Here is a 15,782-nt window from a genome sequence, read left to right as displayed (position 1 = left end):
TTCTTTTCTCAGCTATTTGTAAGGCCTCCTCAGACAACCATTTTTGCCTTTTTGCATTTCTGCTGCTTAAGAGAAATTAAAAATGTCTGACTCTTGCAGCCTATTTCCTCCATGTGGGGGGCCTTACCCTTTTTGAACGTTACCATCTCACTACCAATGCCTGCAGTCATCTCATACAGCCTCAAGACTCCTTGAGAAACTAAAGTTCAAGATAAGAAGAGATGAACTTCCTGTTTTGGTTGTTGTTAGCTTGAAGAAGCTGCCAGACTGGGTGACCAGTGAGGATTTTCATTTTCTGGGTAAGGAGGAACTGGTTTTGTGTTTTTTCCACTGAAAATACAAAATGCTTTGTTTGTGATCTTGAGTCTTAAAAAAATACACTGGCTCTGGAAAGATTTTAAAGGATAGCTCGTTATATGTCCTGTTCCTTTATTTTTTAATTTATATTTATTTTAAAATTTATTTATTTTTAATTGGAGAATAATTGCTTTACAACATTGTATTGGTTTCTGTCATGCTTTATCTCTTGAAAGATGCCCTAGAAACATTGTTTCATATTTATTTTCCCATTTCAGTTTAGTATGTATAGGCCATACTAAAATGTTTTCAAATACTCAAAAGAAATCATGAATTGTGTGTTGAGGGGCTTAAGGAGAACTAAAATAAAAAGTTTCAATGAACAGAGTCTGAAGCAAATACTCTTTGTGAAACTTGGTTCATTTTTCTCTCTATCTCTGTAAAGTAAAATGTATTTTTTATAATGGGTCTTGTTTAAAAACAAACAAAATACTCTGTAAATCAATGTTGCTAGATCTGTGAAATAAATCAGACCCAAAGAACAAATACAATATGATCTCACTTAGATGTAGAAACTACGGTAGTCAAATGCATAGAAGCATAGACTGATGTTTTCCAGGGATTGGGGAGGGAGGAAGATGGGAGGGGAAGTTCATAGGGTATAAAGTTTTAGTTACACAAGATGAAAAATTCCAGTAATGTATATACAGCTTAATGTCTATAGCTAATGATACTGTGTTGTATACTTAAAATTTTCTAAGAAGGTAGATCTTATGTTAAGTTTTATTCACACACACACACACACTCAAATCATAAAGAGGGCAGGAGGATATTTTCAGATATGATGGATATGTTTATGTCCTTAATGGTAGTGATAGTTTCATATGTATATATTTATTCTAAACTTATCAAGTTGTATACATAAAATATGTACTTTTGCATGCTTTTTACATGATGACCATCCCTCAGTAAAGTGGTTAAAAAAAAAAAAAGAAATCAACATCACTAGAGGTCTCAGCTCTTCTGAAAAATATTATCACCCTTTTCACACAAGATATTCACTTCAGTTAAACTGGTTTCAAAAAAGTCTTAAAAAAAAAAAGAATAACGACTAACTAGACTGGATTTCTCTACGTTGAGAGTTTCTATAGTTTATCTTACAGTAGGCTTTTGGAAGGGAAGAGAAATATAAATAAAAAAGGAAATGAATGTTGAGAGAAGGGAAAGGATCAGGAAGTAACAAAGTATAACTCCTGGCAGATGTCAACATACAGAACGTCTTGAGGTAAAGTCCATGGTCTCCAGATCTCCAGAGTTCTAATTTTTCCCTCCAGATCCCCAAGTGGCCTCATTTATTTATATTCCAAGTTTAGACCTAGGTGACAAGGTGGTTTGGGCTTCCCAAGTGGCATTAGCGGTAAAGAATCTCCCTGCTAGTGCAAGAGACTTAAGAAATGCAGGTTTGACCCCTGGGTTGGGAAGATCTCCTGAAGGAAGGCATGGCAACCCACTCCAGTGTTCTTGCCTGGAGAATCCCATGGACAGAGGAGCCTGGAGGGCTACAGTCCATAGGGCGGCAAAAAGTCGAACAGTACTGAGCGGCGACTACTGCTACTACTAACCTTGCTCCAAGGAGCCATTATGCTATAATCATCCTTGCAGAACCTTGCTTATTTCCCAGAATTGGAGTTGTTGAGTCAAATGACAGGTAGAAATGAAAGGGTTTTGATAAACATCAACCACCTGCCTTCTAAATTTTGTGACCATCCAAAATAAATCCTCATGAGGCTTATTTATCCCAGGAACCCTTGTCACATCCTGCTTGGGAGTGCTTCTATGGTTGTCATTCCTGGAACCTCGGCTGCTATGGGAAGCAGGTGCCTGTTGCTACTCCCTGGTGAGTAGAACAAAGAATTTTCCCCACCCTCCAGTACCCTGGATACCCCAGCTATGGTTGCTTTCCAGAATTTGGCACTTTCTCCAGAAATTCCTGTGTGTGTGTTCTATTCCAAACTCTGATACGGAGTCTCTTAGTTGCTCTCCTCCAAAGCAGAACCGAGACAAAAACTTGGGTTTAATTAATTTAGGCTTCCCAGATGGTGCTAGTGGTAAAGAACACACCTGCCAATGCAGGAGACATAAGAGATCTGGGTTCGATCCCTCGGTGGGGAAGATCCCCTGGAGAAGGGCATGGCAACCACTCCAGTATTCTTGCCTGAAGAATCTCATGGACAGAGGATCCTGGTGGGCTACAGTCCATAGGGTCCCAAAGAGCCGGACACAACTGAAGCAACCCAGCACAAACAGTTTGGGAAGGAATCCCAGGAAGGCTTTAGGATCCTTTGGGAAGGGAAGACAAAGAGGGAAGAGAGAAGAGTGGCAGTGAGGGGTTAGCACTGTGGGTAACTGGCACTCCAGTCCTGGGTATCCTTTCAGTATGTAATGTGCCTTAGAAGGGCAAAGAATCTGGACCAGTTCCCCTCCCGTGCTTCTTGATGCCTTCACGGGCTGCAGAAAAACATCCTTTTACAGAAGGATATAGTAAGTTATCTGCTTACTGTGCAACCCCTTCCTGGGTAGGCTTAGGGGACATGGCAAGCATCTAACATGCTGACTGACCACTGTGCGGGTCCAAACTTGGAGGACCATTGCTTACTATATTGTAGTAACTGGAACCTACCCACCTGTCTGCTCTGAGCTTTAGGGACTTCAAGATAATAAAAAATACCATTGGAGGAATCAAGCACAGTTTAAGGCTATGCAGTGTGTAAGCAGTTCTTAGAGGCAAGCACATGATGGCCATTACTTTATGACAGAAGTGAACGTATTTTTTCTTTCTGTAAAGATCCAAGTAATCACTATTCTCAGCTTTGTGGGCCATTTTGATCCCTGTCTTAATGCCTCAACTCTACTTGTTGCTGTATAAAAGCAGCCACAGAGTGGGACAGATCTTTTGGAATTTGTCTAGTGGGGTTTTCACAACACTGCACTGGAAAACCTCCCCCCACCCACAAAAAAAGTAAATAAATAAATAAAAGCAGCCACCAACCTTTTGTGACTGATGGGCACTGCTGTGTTCCAATAAAGCTTGATTTATAGACATAGGAATGTGAATTTCAGGTAATTTTCACATTCCATGCATGCACTATATTCTCCTTGATTAAAAAAAAAAACATTTAAAAACCACTAAAAACTTGGCAACCCACTCCAGTACTCTTGCCTGGAAAATCCCATGGACGGAGGAGCCTGGTAGGCTGCAGTCCATGGGGTCACTAGGAGTCGGACACGACTGAGCGACTTCACTTTCACTTTTCACTTTCATGCATTGGAGAAGGAAATGGCAACCCACTCCAGTGTTCTTGCCTGGAGAATCCCAGGGACGGGGGAGCCTGGTGGGCTGCTGTCTATGGGGTCTCACAGAATTGGACACGACTGAAGCAATTTAGCAGCAGCAGCAAAAACAATTCTTAGCTCATGGGCTGCACAAAACCAGGCGGAGGTCTGCATTTGGCCCAAGGCCATAGTTGGCTGACCTCTGCCCTATGGTCATACTTCTTTATGTGTCAAAAAAGCATTCACAAGGAAAATGCAGAGGCTTGAGGGTTTTTTGTTTTTAGCTGTGCTGGATCTTCGTTACTGCTTGCAGACTACTTTCTAGTTATGGTGCACAGGCTTCTCATTGCGGGGGCTTCTCTTGTTGTAGAGTACTGGCTCTAGGGTGCACGGGCTTCAGCAGTTGTGACGCACTGGCTTAGTTGCCCCATGGCATGTGGGATCTTCCCAGACCAGAGATCGACCCTATGTCCCGCGCATTGGCAGGTAGATTCTTGACCACTGAGCCACCTGGGATGCCCAATGAAGTGTCTATAAAAGCCCCAAAATGATGGGATTCCGAGAGCTTCTGGGTTGGTGAACACATGGAGATTTGAGGAAAGTGGTGCCAAGAGGGCATGGAATCCCCACTCCCTTCCTCATACCTTGCCCAGTGTATGTCTTCCATTTGGCTCTTTCTGAGATATATTCTATGTGTGCATGCCAAGTCATTTCAGTCATGTCCGATTGTGACCCCATGGACCATAACCCACTAGACTCTTCTGTCCATGGGATTCTCCAGGCAAGAATACTGGAGTGGGTTTCCTTGCTCTTTCAAGAATCTTTCCAACCCAGGGAAACCCGCGTCTCTTATGTCTCCTGCATTGGCAGGCAGGTTCTTTACCACTAGTGCCACCTGGGACGCTCAATATCCTTCTACAATAAACTGGTAATCCAGTAAGTAAATGGTTTCCCTGAGTTCTGTGAGCTGCTCTAGCAAATTAATTGAACCCAAAGACGGAGTCATTGGAATATCCAATCCATAGCCAGTTGGCCAGAAGCCCAGGGGACAACTTGGAATTGTGATGGGCATCTGAAGTCTTTCGGACTGAGCCCTTAACCTGGGATAGCTGATACTCTTTCTGGGGAGTTAGTGCCAGAACTGAGTTGAGAGGGACAAATTCGGAGGTTGGGATTGACATGTACACACTACTGTATATAAAATAGGAATTCCCTATTTCAGTGGTTAGGGCTCTGCACTTCCACTGCAGGGATCACAGGTCTGATCTTTGGTTGGAGAACTTAAGATCCCACGTGCCATGCTGCATTACAAAAATAAAAAATAGATAACTAATAAGGACCTATTTTAGGCTTCCCAGGTAGCATTAAAGGTAAAGAATCCACCTTCCAATGCAGGAGACATAGGAGATGTGGGTTTGATCCCTGGGTGGGGAAGATCCTTGGAGGAGGGCATGGCAACCCACTCCAGTATTCTTGCCTGGAGAATCCCATGGACAGAGAAGCCATGGTGCAACCATGGTGGATCCATAGGGTTGCAAAGAGTTGGGCACAACTGAAGCAACTTAGCATAGCACAAGGACCTATTTTATAGCACAAGAAACTCTTCTCAATACTCTTGTAATGATCCATATGTGAAAAAAAATCTAAAAAAGAGTGGGGGGGGGGTGGGGAGAGGAAAAAAGAACTGAGTTTAATTATAGGATACCCAGCTGGTGTCAGAGGATTGCTTATTGCTGTGGAAACTCTCATTGTCCCCCACACACACTGGACTTGGGTGTAGAGTCTCTGATAGCTGTAATCAGTACTGTGACATTAGTGTTTATAGCCAATCTAGAAGAATCTACAGTGAAGCTAGCACAAGTATGACTTGACAAGAGGAGACAAAGCCCCCCGACTGACTCAGGCTTCAGCCAAGCAGAGCCTCAGGACATCTCCCATCCACTTTATCTCTGCCCTTATTCTTCTAGGTCTCAGTGTCCTCCTGGCTCTGTTAGGATTGGAAGCAAAGGAGGCTGGAGGTGAGTGTGTTGCTACTGTTCAGTTGCTCAGTCATATCCTACTCTTTGTGATCCTATGGACCGCAGCACACCAGGCTTCTTTGTCCTTCACTATCATTGCAAATACTTCATACTTCAATGAGAAAAAAGACACCTTGGTTTGTTTTTGTAGTTGCATACATGAACCTCACTTTTCTACACTATTCTCTTGTTGGTTATCCTCCTCGTGTTTCCTTTTTTCCAGCCTTCAGTTGTTGTTTTTCAGTCACTAAATCATGTCTGACTCTTTGCAACCCCATGGACTGTAGCACACCAGTTTTTCCTGTCCTTCACCATCTCCTGGAAGTTGCTCAAACTCATGTGCATTGAGTCACTGATGCCATACAACCATCTCATCCTCTCTCAACACCTTCTCCTCCTGCCCTCAATCTTTCCCAGCATCAGGATCTTTTCTAACGACTCAGCTCTTCACATCAGGTGGCCAATGGATTGGAGCTTCAGCTTCAGCATCAGTTCTTCCAGTTAATATTCAGGGTGGATTTCCTTTAGGATCGACTGGTTTGATCTCCTTGCTGTCCCAGGGACTCTCAAGAGTCTTCTCTGGCACCACCAGCCCCCAATACATGTAGCCAAAAAGAGCTTTATTGTTGCAGGTTTTTTTGTTGTTGTTAATTATTCTGGTTAGCTGATTCATATCTGGAATGAGAAGCTGGTTTATTTTTAATCCACTGGCTCAGTCAGTCCATCACTGTTTGAGGAAACTAGTCCTTGGGGAAGAAGACCTTGAAAACCAGCATGTGCCGTGCAAAAAGGATGCTAGTGGCCAGAGAGAGCCCTCAGTAAGGAAACATAGGTGCTGAAATCTGGAAGTTCTACTGACGAGCAAAATTGGTATTGGTGGCAGAGGTGGGGAATGGGTGGGGCATGGTGAGCATCTATGTTCAGCAGTAGGATGGCTTCCAAAAGGATGCCAATAAGCTATTCCCAAGAGGAGGTTCTTGCGACTGCGGCATCTGGTACATCATAGGTGCTCAATGAATATTTCTTAAATGAAATGAATGAACAAGCGAATGAATGGATTCTATGTTCCTTGCAGTTTCCTGTCCTCCGTGCCCAGAAAATGCTAACTGCCTCAATGGCACCTGCGTTTGCGAAGATGGATTTGAGTCTGTGTCTCCGAGGTTGAGGTCCGCTCAGAAATGTGAAGGTAAAGAAGAAGTCCGCATTCATCTTGGCATTTGAAAGGGACCAGGGGCAACCTTCCTAGATTCAAATACTGTGTCACCTAGTGGTGCTGGTACTGCAATGGTACAATGATATTACAAAGTGGAAAATATCAGGACTGCCTCAATATCCCCATAGAAGCCCCCAGCCCTTGCCTTCTTTTCACATGCATCCCAATGCTGGCTTAGTGAGCCCTGATATTGGCTTGGTTTTTCTTCAGAGAAAAGTGGAGTTCTCAGGACCCTGGACTCTTAAAGTCTCAAGCACTGGTGATTGTTGTTTTTTTTTTTTTGAGGGGTGTGTTCTGAGGATTCCACAAGGGCAGGGAGAATTTCTTTTGTTTATCACTCAATACATAGGAAAAAGAACAATATCACATGGCAGATGCCCAACAAATAAGTGTTCCCCAAAGGAACAAATGAATAGACTCTCTCATCACTCAGCATCTTTCGTGGTGTGGTCCCAACTTAGCTTTTCAGTTTCACTTTTCACTACTCTCATCAGCTCTGGACAAATCTCTTTTTCACTGCTACAAATTCTAAAGGTCAATCTAAATGCCAAGGGCAATACCACTCCTGAATCCTAATTGCTGGAACTGGTTAACTGTTTGATGGCGTTGTCATGTCAATTCATTAGGTGAAACAGAAAATAGTAGACTATTTAAGATGTATTTATTCCTTTTTAACTTCATTTTACTGTGGCAAATGTATAAATTACAATTTACCATGTGGCTCAGTTGTGTCCAACTCTTTGAGACCCCATGGACTGTAGCCCACCAGGCTCTTCTGTTCATGGGATTTCCCAGGCAAGAGTATTAGAGTGTGTTGCCATTTCTTCCACCGGGGATCTTCCTGATCCAAGGATCAAACCCACGTCTCCTGTCTTCTGCATAGGCAGGCAGATTCTTTACCACTGAGCCACTTGGGAAGCCAGATGTATCTTTCAGTGGTTTTTAATACCTTCATATTGTTGTGCAACTGTCTCTACCATCCAACCACAGAACTTTTTCATCATCTCTAATGGAAACTTTGTACCCATTAAATGCTAAATTCCCATTCCTACTCCTCCCCCAGCCCTTGGCAGCCACCATCCTACTTTCTACCTCTGTTAATTTGACTCCTTTCAGTTCAGTTCAGTTCAGTGGCTCAGTCGCGTCTGACCCTTTGCAACCCCATGAATCGCAGCACGCCAGGCCTCCCTGTCCATCACCAACTCCCGGAGTTCACCTAGACTCACGTCCATCGAGTCAGTGATCCCATCCAGCCATCTCATTCTCTGTCGTCCCCTTCTCTTCCTGCCCCCAATCCCTCCCAGCATCAGAGGCTTTTCCAATGAGTCAACTCTTCACATGAGGTGGCCAAAGTACTGGAGTTTCAGCTTTAGCATCATTCCTTCCAAAGAACACCCAGGACTCATCTCCTTTAGAATGGACTGGTTGGATCTCCTTGAAGTCCAAGGGACTCTGAAGAGTCTTCTCCAACAGCACAGTTCAAAAGCATCAATTCTTCAGCGCTCAGCTTTCTTGACAGTCCAACTCTCACATCCATACATGACTACTGGAAAAACCATAGCCTTACTAGACCGACCTTTGTTGACTCCTTTAGGGCCCTCCTATAAGTGGAATCATATGATAATGTATTTATTTATTTAAATTGTTTTTTTCAATTATAGTAAAATATGTATAATGCAATTTACCATTTTAATCAGTTACTGTTATTCACTGTTATTCACTGACTACTTTGTTAACTACTTCACTGTTATTTAGTACAGTCACACTGTTGTGCAACCATCTCTGCCTTTCATCTCCAGAACGTTTTTCATCTTGCAGAACTGAAACTCTTTCCCCGTTAAACACTAACTTCCCTCTTCTCTCCCCCTATCCCCTGGTACCCACCATTCTACATTCTATCTTGGAATCATATAATATTGGATGTATTTTTTAGATGTTGTATTTTAAAACAGTTTGAGACTTAAAGAAAAACTGCAAAACGTGCAATGAATTCTGTAGAGCTTTTACTCAGTTCTCTAAGGTCAGCCAATCGTATGACAACCATCATACAGTGAGCAAAATCAGAGGATGAGTAATGGTACAATAACATATACTAGACTAGAGACTTTATACAAGTTTTACCAGTTCTCCTAAAATCCACCCCCCTTTTTTTTCTGTTCTAAGAGCCATTTCAAGGTCTCACATTGCATTTAGTCATCTCAGTCCTGCCTCATCTAATCTGTGACAGATTCTTAATCCTTCTTTGTCTTCTGTGATCTTGATCCTTTTGATGGGACATCAGAGAAGGCCTTCTGAACTTCATTTCACTCCTCAGCGCATCCTAGAAATTACTTTGGCTTTATAAAGTAACTTCAGGAGAATTGTCATCTCTATATTGAATCATCTTAACCAAGGAGAGATGTTCTGGGTACATTTATAAGTGATGTTGGGTAGTAGAGATCTCATGGGCAAGGGAAAACAATATGGTTTTATGAGACTAAAAAGTGATATTTTCTAATGATATTTTCTCTTGATTCACAGATATTGATGAGTGTGCGAGAGGGCTGGCAAAGTGCAAGAAGAAAGCATACTGCAGAAATGGAATTGGAAATTACTACTGCAGCTGTGTCCCACATTATCCTGTCTTCAACTGGGTGGCTGGTATATTTACAATTAATTATGCAGAATGTTATGGTAAGAATCTCCAAATACTCCAGTAATCAAATACTCCACCATGAAAAAGGAGGCAGGAGAAGATCCCTTGAGAGTTGCACTAATTTCAGGCTAGGGTAACGGGGTAGAGATCTGTCCTGGTCCTCACCCTTCAATCCATTGTTGTCCTTGGTAATCATTTCCTGGGAGATTTCACTCAAGCCCATGGCAACAGTCACCATCTCCAAGTAGATGCCTTTGTTGTTGTCGTTCAGTCATGTCCGACTCTTTGCAACCCCATGGACTGAAGCACACCAGACTTCCCTGTCCCTCACTATATCCCTGAGTTTGCTCAAACTTATGTCCATCGAGTTGGTGATGCCATCCAACCATCTCCTCCTCTGTCATCCCCTTCTCCTCCTGCCTTCAATCTTTCCCAGCATAACGGTCTTTTCCAATGAGTTAGCATTTCACATCAGGTGATCAGTGTCACTTAAAATATGATGCTAGGTAGACAACAACTGATTGTTATTATCTCAATTAACACCTGTTTCTTTGGGAATGGTTTCCCACACCCTAAACATGGTCTTTTTCTGTATATTGCCAAGGCGTCTCATCCTATGTATTAATATGCTGGACTCTTATAATCACTCAATTATTTGCTTGGCAACTTTGCCATAGGCTGCAAACTCCACAAGGGAACATATTTTGTCTCTGTTTTTAAAAACCTGGAATATAGTTGCTTTACAATGGTGTGTTAGTATCTGCTCCACAATGAAGTGACTTAGCTCTGTGTATACACATATCTGCGTCCTCCCATCGCCCTCCATTCCACCCATCCAGGTTATCGTAGAGCACTGAGCTGAGCTCCCTGCACAATACTGCAGGTTCCCACCGGCTATCAGTTTTACACATGGTAGTGTATTTAGGTCAGTCCCAGTGTCCCAGTACATCTTTCCCTCTACCCCTTCAGTGCTCACATGTCTGTTCTCTATTTCTGCCCTGCAAACAGATTCATCCATAAGTTTTTCTAGATTCCACATAAATGTGTTAATATACAGTATTTGTTTTTCTCTTTCTGACTTACTTTACTCTGTATGACAGACTCTAGGTCCACCCATGTCTCTACCAATGACCCAATTTCATTCTTTCTGTTGGTTTGTTTTGTTTCTTCTACTTATTTATTATTATTTAATACTTAAATTTTATATTTCATCTTAAAATGTATTTTATCTTAATTCTTAGTTATTTTTGTTCACTTTAAAGAAATTACTGTTTTCTAGATTCCATTGTTTCTGATGAGAGGTTAGCTATCAGTCTAATTGGTTTTCATTTGAATATAATCTTTTTTTCTGTTTGTCTTTGATTTTCAGCAGTTTTTTTTTTTAGGTTTTTTAAAAATTTATTTTGTTTTAATTGAAGGATAATTGCTTTACAGAATTGTGTTGTTTTCTGTCAAATCTCAGCATGAATCAGCCATAGGTATACATATATCCCCTCCCTTTTGAACCTCCCTCCTGTCTCCCTCCCCACCCTACTCCTCTAGGTTGATACAGAGCCCCTGTTTGAGTTTCCTGAGCCATACAGTAAATTCCTATTGGCTATCTATTTTACATATGGTAATGTAAGTTTCCATGTTACTCTTCCTATACATCTTGCCCTCTCCTCCTCATTCCCCATATCTGTTCTCTTTGTCTGTTTCTCCATTGTTGCCCTGTAAATAAATTCTTTAGTACCATTTTTCTAGATTCTGTATATATGCATTAGAATACGATAATATCTTTCTCTTTCTGACTCACTTCAGTCTGTATAATAGGTTCTAGGTTCATCCACGTCATAGAACTGACTCAAAGGCATTCCTTTTTATGGCCGAGTAATATTCCACTGTGTATATGTACCACAACTTTTTTATCCATTCATCTGTCGATGGACATCTAGGTTGCTTCCATGTTCTAGCTATTATAAATACAGCTGCAGTGAACATTGGGGTACTTGTGTCTTTTTGAATTATGGTTTTCTTAGGATCTGTGCTCAAGGGTGGGATTGCTGGGTCATATGGTAATTCTATTTTTAGCTTTTTAAAGAACCTCCCATACTGTTCTCCATAGTGGCTATATCAATTCACATTCCCATCAACAGTGAAAGATCATGGCAGCTGTCTCTATTCACCTATAAGATTTAGCCTCCCTCTTAGTAAATGCTCCATGAACACTACTGACTGAATTTTTAAATGAGAAACCCCATCCTAATTCCCTTTGAAAATTCTACCTTAGAAGAGATTTGGGAATTCTTAGAATGAAATTAGGATAGTATTTGAGTGCAGAAGGAAACACTCAACTTGAATGTGATTGGAAGAAAGATCTATGTTAGAGTGTGTTATTTCCCATATTTCATTTGACTGTACTTTTCTTTCTCAGAAGATGCCAGTAATAAGACACAAGCATCAGGGGACATTTGGGTAAGTAAGGTGTAGCCTAGGTTTGAAAAACAATCAGTCTGACCATACGTTTCTCCTGCTCAAATACTACCATGGCTCTCTATGACTTTTGTTGTTGTTATTGTTCAGTCGCCAAGTCATGTCTGACTCTTTGCAAATCCATGGACTGCAGCATGCCAGACTCTCCTGTCCTTCACTAACTCCTGGAGTTTTCTCAAATTCATGTTTGTTGAGTCAGTGATGTTACCTAACTATCTCATCCTCTGTTGCCCCTTCTTCTTTTGCCTTCAATCTTTCCCAGATCAGAGTCTTTTCCAATGAGTTGGCTCTTTGCATCAGGTGGTCTTCTGATGAATATTCAGGGTTGAGTTCCTTTAAGATTGACTGGTTTGATCTCCTTGCTGTCCAAAAGACTCTCAAGAATCTTCTCCAGTAACACAGTTGGAAAGTATCAACTCTTTGGTGCTATGCCTTCTTTATGGTCCAGCTTTCACATCTGTGCATGACTACTGGAAAGCCCATACATAGTCTTGACTATATGGACATTTGTCAGCAAAATGATGTCTTTGCTTTTTAACCTACTGCCTAGGTTTGTCATAGCTTTCCTGCCAAGATGCAATCATCTTCTAATTTCATGGCTGCAGTGACCATAAGCAGTGATTTTAGAACACAAGAAGAGGAAATCTGTCACTTGCCCTTCTGTTTGCCACGAAGTGATGGGACCTGAGGACATGATGTTAGTTTTTTTTAATGTTGAGTTTTAAGCCAGCTTTTTCACTCTCATCAAGAGGCTGGCTCACTCAACCACACTTATGTATATTCCTGCTTTTCAAAGTTTCAATAACCATCTACCTAATTAGTTTTATTTCTTTGAAAGGAAATTCTGAGGAACAATGGAAGCAAAAACTACATTGCAAAACAGGCGACCCAACTACTTCAACATGTAGAATTGACCATATGGAATAAGAGTTTTGTTTCTCCAGGAAAGCATGAAGATTCTGTACTTGACATAGGTAAGAAACACTAAGCATTAGTTTTAAGACCAGAAAATTTTATGAAAGTCATCTTTTATCAGACCTTGTGTTAATATGTTCACATATCATGAACAGAGTTCACTTAAGTGATTTTTCCCAAATGCAGAAGATTGCTCCCAGGTGACTATTCCCTTGGAAAATTTTTATTTTTTCTTGTTAGATTTTTAAAAATTGAATTATAGTTGATTTATATTATTGTGTTAGTTTCAGGTATATAGCATAGGAGGGCTTCCCAGGTGGCACTAGTGGTAAAGAATCCACCTGCCAATGCAGGCTTTTTGCCTAGAAAATCCCATGGATGGAGGAGCCTGGTAGGCTGCAGTCCATGGGGTCACGAAAAGTCGGACACGACTGAACAACTTCACTTTCACTTTTCACTTTCATGCATTGGAGAAGGAAATGGCAACCCACTCCAGTGTTCTTGCCTGGAGAATCCCAGGGACGGGGAAGCCTGGTGGACTGCTGTCTATGGGGTTGCACAGAGTCGGACACAACTGAAGTGACTTAGCAGCAGCAGCAGCAGCCAATGCAGGAGACATAACAGATGTGGGTTCAACTCCTGAGTTAGGAAGATTCCCTTGAGGAGGGCATGGCAACCCACTCCAGTATTCCTGCCTGGAGAATCCCATGAACAGAGGAGCCTGGCTTCAGTCCACGGGGTTGCAAAGAGTCAGACATGACTGAATTGACTTAGCATGCACACATGCATGTATAGCATAGTGATTCAATACTTTTGCAGATTACATTCCATTGTAGATTATTATGAGATATTGGGTATAACTTCATGTGCTATTCAGTAAATCTCTGTTGCTTATCTATTTTATATATTGTAGTTTGTACCTGTTAATCCCATAGTCCTAATTTATCCCTCCCCACTGCCTCTCCCCTTTGATAACCATAAATTTGTTTTCTATGTCTGTGAATCTGTTTCTGTTCTGTACATACACTCATTTGTATTATTTATTAGATTCCACATGTGTTATCTGTAGTATTTGTCTTTCTATGACATTTTATTAAGTATTATATTCTCTAGGTCCATCCGTGTTGCTGCAAATGGCAATATTTCATTCTTTTTAATGGCCAAGAAATATTCCAATATGCCTAAGTCAATCATCTGTTGACGGGCACTTAGGTTGCTACCATGTCTTGGCTATTGTGCACAGTCCTGCTGTGAACACTGGGGCGAATGTATCTTTTCAAATTAGAGTGTTTGTTTTTTCTGGATCGATGCCCAGGAGTAGAATTCCTGGATCATATGGTAGCTCTGTTTCTAGTTTGTTCGCTTTTTTTTTTTTTCATGAAAACTCTATTTCTTGGAAAACTTTTAAATGCTTAGCTTCCCTTGCTTAAAAAAATTAGTTCTCCTTTCCCCAGGCGCCCCATTACACATTGTCTAAAGAAAATTTTTCCCTTTATTATATGGTAAAGGCGGAGCTTGCCTATTTTAGTTCCAGCTCTGGGAAGCATGACAGTCTTCTCTCTTCCCCTGAGTTGTGTGACCCACATGTGTTGCCTATACTTTCGACATTTCATCTCCACCAGTCAGAAATGTTAGGGGAGGACCACATGGTCTACCTTGCATGCAGTAAGTAAAATGACTAGTAATGGACCTGTCAAAGAAGGGAGTTATTAGCAAGTTTTTTAGGCATGAGAACTGAGCAAAGCAGGACTCACTTTCCTAATGTTTCCAGTTTATGAAACCAAGAAGTGCAATGAGACAAGTGAGAAGACTGTTCTAGAAGCTGGAAACAACACGATGGATATCGACTGCCCAAATGCTTTCAAAGGAAGCACAAGAGGTACTGTGTCTAAGATGACCTATACTCTTGACCTATAACTTCTAGGCACTGTTGTCTCATTTCTAGGTGATGGAGCCAAGCTTCCAAAGCATTCAAGGTAAGAAGACTCTTCTGGCAGAATTAAAAGATCTGCCTTGACCACTAACCAGGCAATTTTGAGGACACAGTTTGTATGGACTTTGTGATACACACGGAGGTTCAAACAGGGATTCCTTGACTTAGCTCCTTAAAAGGGATGGGCTGGTGCACACTCAGTTTCATATGCTGATCCAAAAAGCTTACTCTTTTTTAAAAACTTTATTTTTTAAGTGAAGTCCCTGGTGGCTCAGCTGTAAAGAATCTGCCTACAATGCGGGAGACCTGGGCTTGATCCCTGGGTTGGGAAGATCCCCTGGAGAAGGGAAAGGCTATCCACTCCAGTATTCTGGCCTGGAGAATTCCATGGACTGTATAGTCCATGGGGTCGCAAAGAGTCGGACATGACTGAGTGAGTTTCACTTTCGTAGTTGATTTATAATGTCATGCCTGTCTCTGCTATATAGCGAAGTGACTCAGATAATACACTTTCTTTCTTTTTTAAATATTCTTTTCCATTATGGTTTATCACAGGATATAGACCATAGCTCCCTGTGTTATAACAATAGAGCCTTGTCGTTTGCCCGTCCTCTATATAACAGTTTGTGCCTCCTTGCTCATCCCACAGGCCCAGTCCTTCCCTCCCCCATCTGCCTCCCCATGGCAACCTCAAGCCTGTTCGTGTCTGTGTGTCTGTTTCTGTTTTGTAGATAGGTTAGTTTGTGCCATATTTTAGATTCCACATGTAAGTGATATCATATGGCATATTTGTCTCTCTTTCTCAAATACTTGACTTGGTATGATAATCTCTAGGTCCATCCGTGTTACTGCAAATGGCATCATTTCATCCTTTTTTTGGCTAAGTAATATTCCATTGTATATACATACCACATCTTCTTTACCTATTCCTCTGTTTATGGACATTTAGGTTGTTTCCATGCTTTG

At 41.5% G+C, this 15,782-nt stretch overlaps 1 protein-coding gene and 1 non-coding gene across 2 annotated transcripts in view; both read left to right on the top strand.

Moving 5' to 3' along the window:
• Nucleotides 1-248: 248 nt before the first annotated feature.
• The window catches only part of LOC129626728 (adhesion G protein-coupled receptor E4-like), a 36,849-nt gene continuing 21,315 nt past the window's right edge, over nt 249-15,782 (top strand). The window contains exons 1-8 of the mRNA XM_055546121.1: nt 249-299; nt 2,100-2,194; nt 5,598-5,648; nt 6,724-6,834; nt 9,382-9,534; nt 11,910-11,950; nt 12,807-12,942; nt 14,655-14,762. Of these exons, the coding sequence (XP_055402096.1) occupies nt 2,134-2,194; nt 5,598-5,648; nt 6,724-6,834; nt 9,382-9,534; nt 11,910-11,950; nt 12,807-12,942; nt 14,655-14,762 (661 nt within the window). The 5' untranslated portion in view covers nt 249-299; nt 2,100-2,133. The remainder of the gene's footprint in view (nt 300-2,099; nt 2,195-5,597; nt 5,649-6,723; nt 6,835-9,381; nt 9,535-11,909; nt 11,951-12,806; nt 12,943-14,654; nt 14,763-15,782) is intronic.
• LOC129642571 (U7 small nuclear RNA) lies at nt 3,235-3,302 on the top strand. The gene has a single exon (XR_008709825.1). It is a non-coding gene; the product is annotated as a U7 small nuclear RNA (small nuclear RNA).

The sequence above is a fragment of the Bubalus kerabau genome, chromosome 1 (genome assembly GCF_029407905.1).
Source record: "Bubalus kerabau isolate K-KA32 ecotype Philippines breed swamp buffalo chromosome 1, PCC_UOA_SB_1v2, whole genome shotgun sequence".
NCBI classification, from domain to species: Eukaryota; Metazoa; Chordata; class Mammalia; order Artiodactyla; family Bovidae; genus Bubalus; species Bubalus kerabau.
The sequence above is the reverse complement of the archived record's forward strand: the minus strand, read 5'-3'. Positions and strand labels throughout refer to the sequence as shown.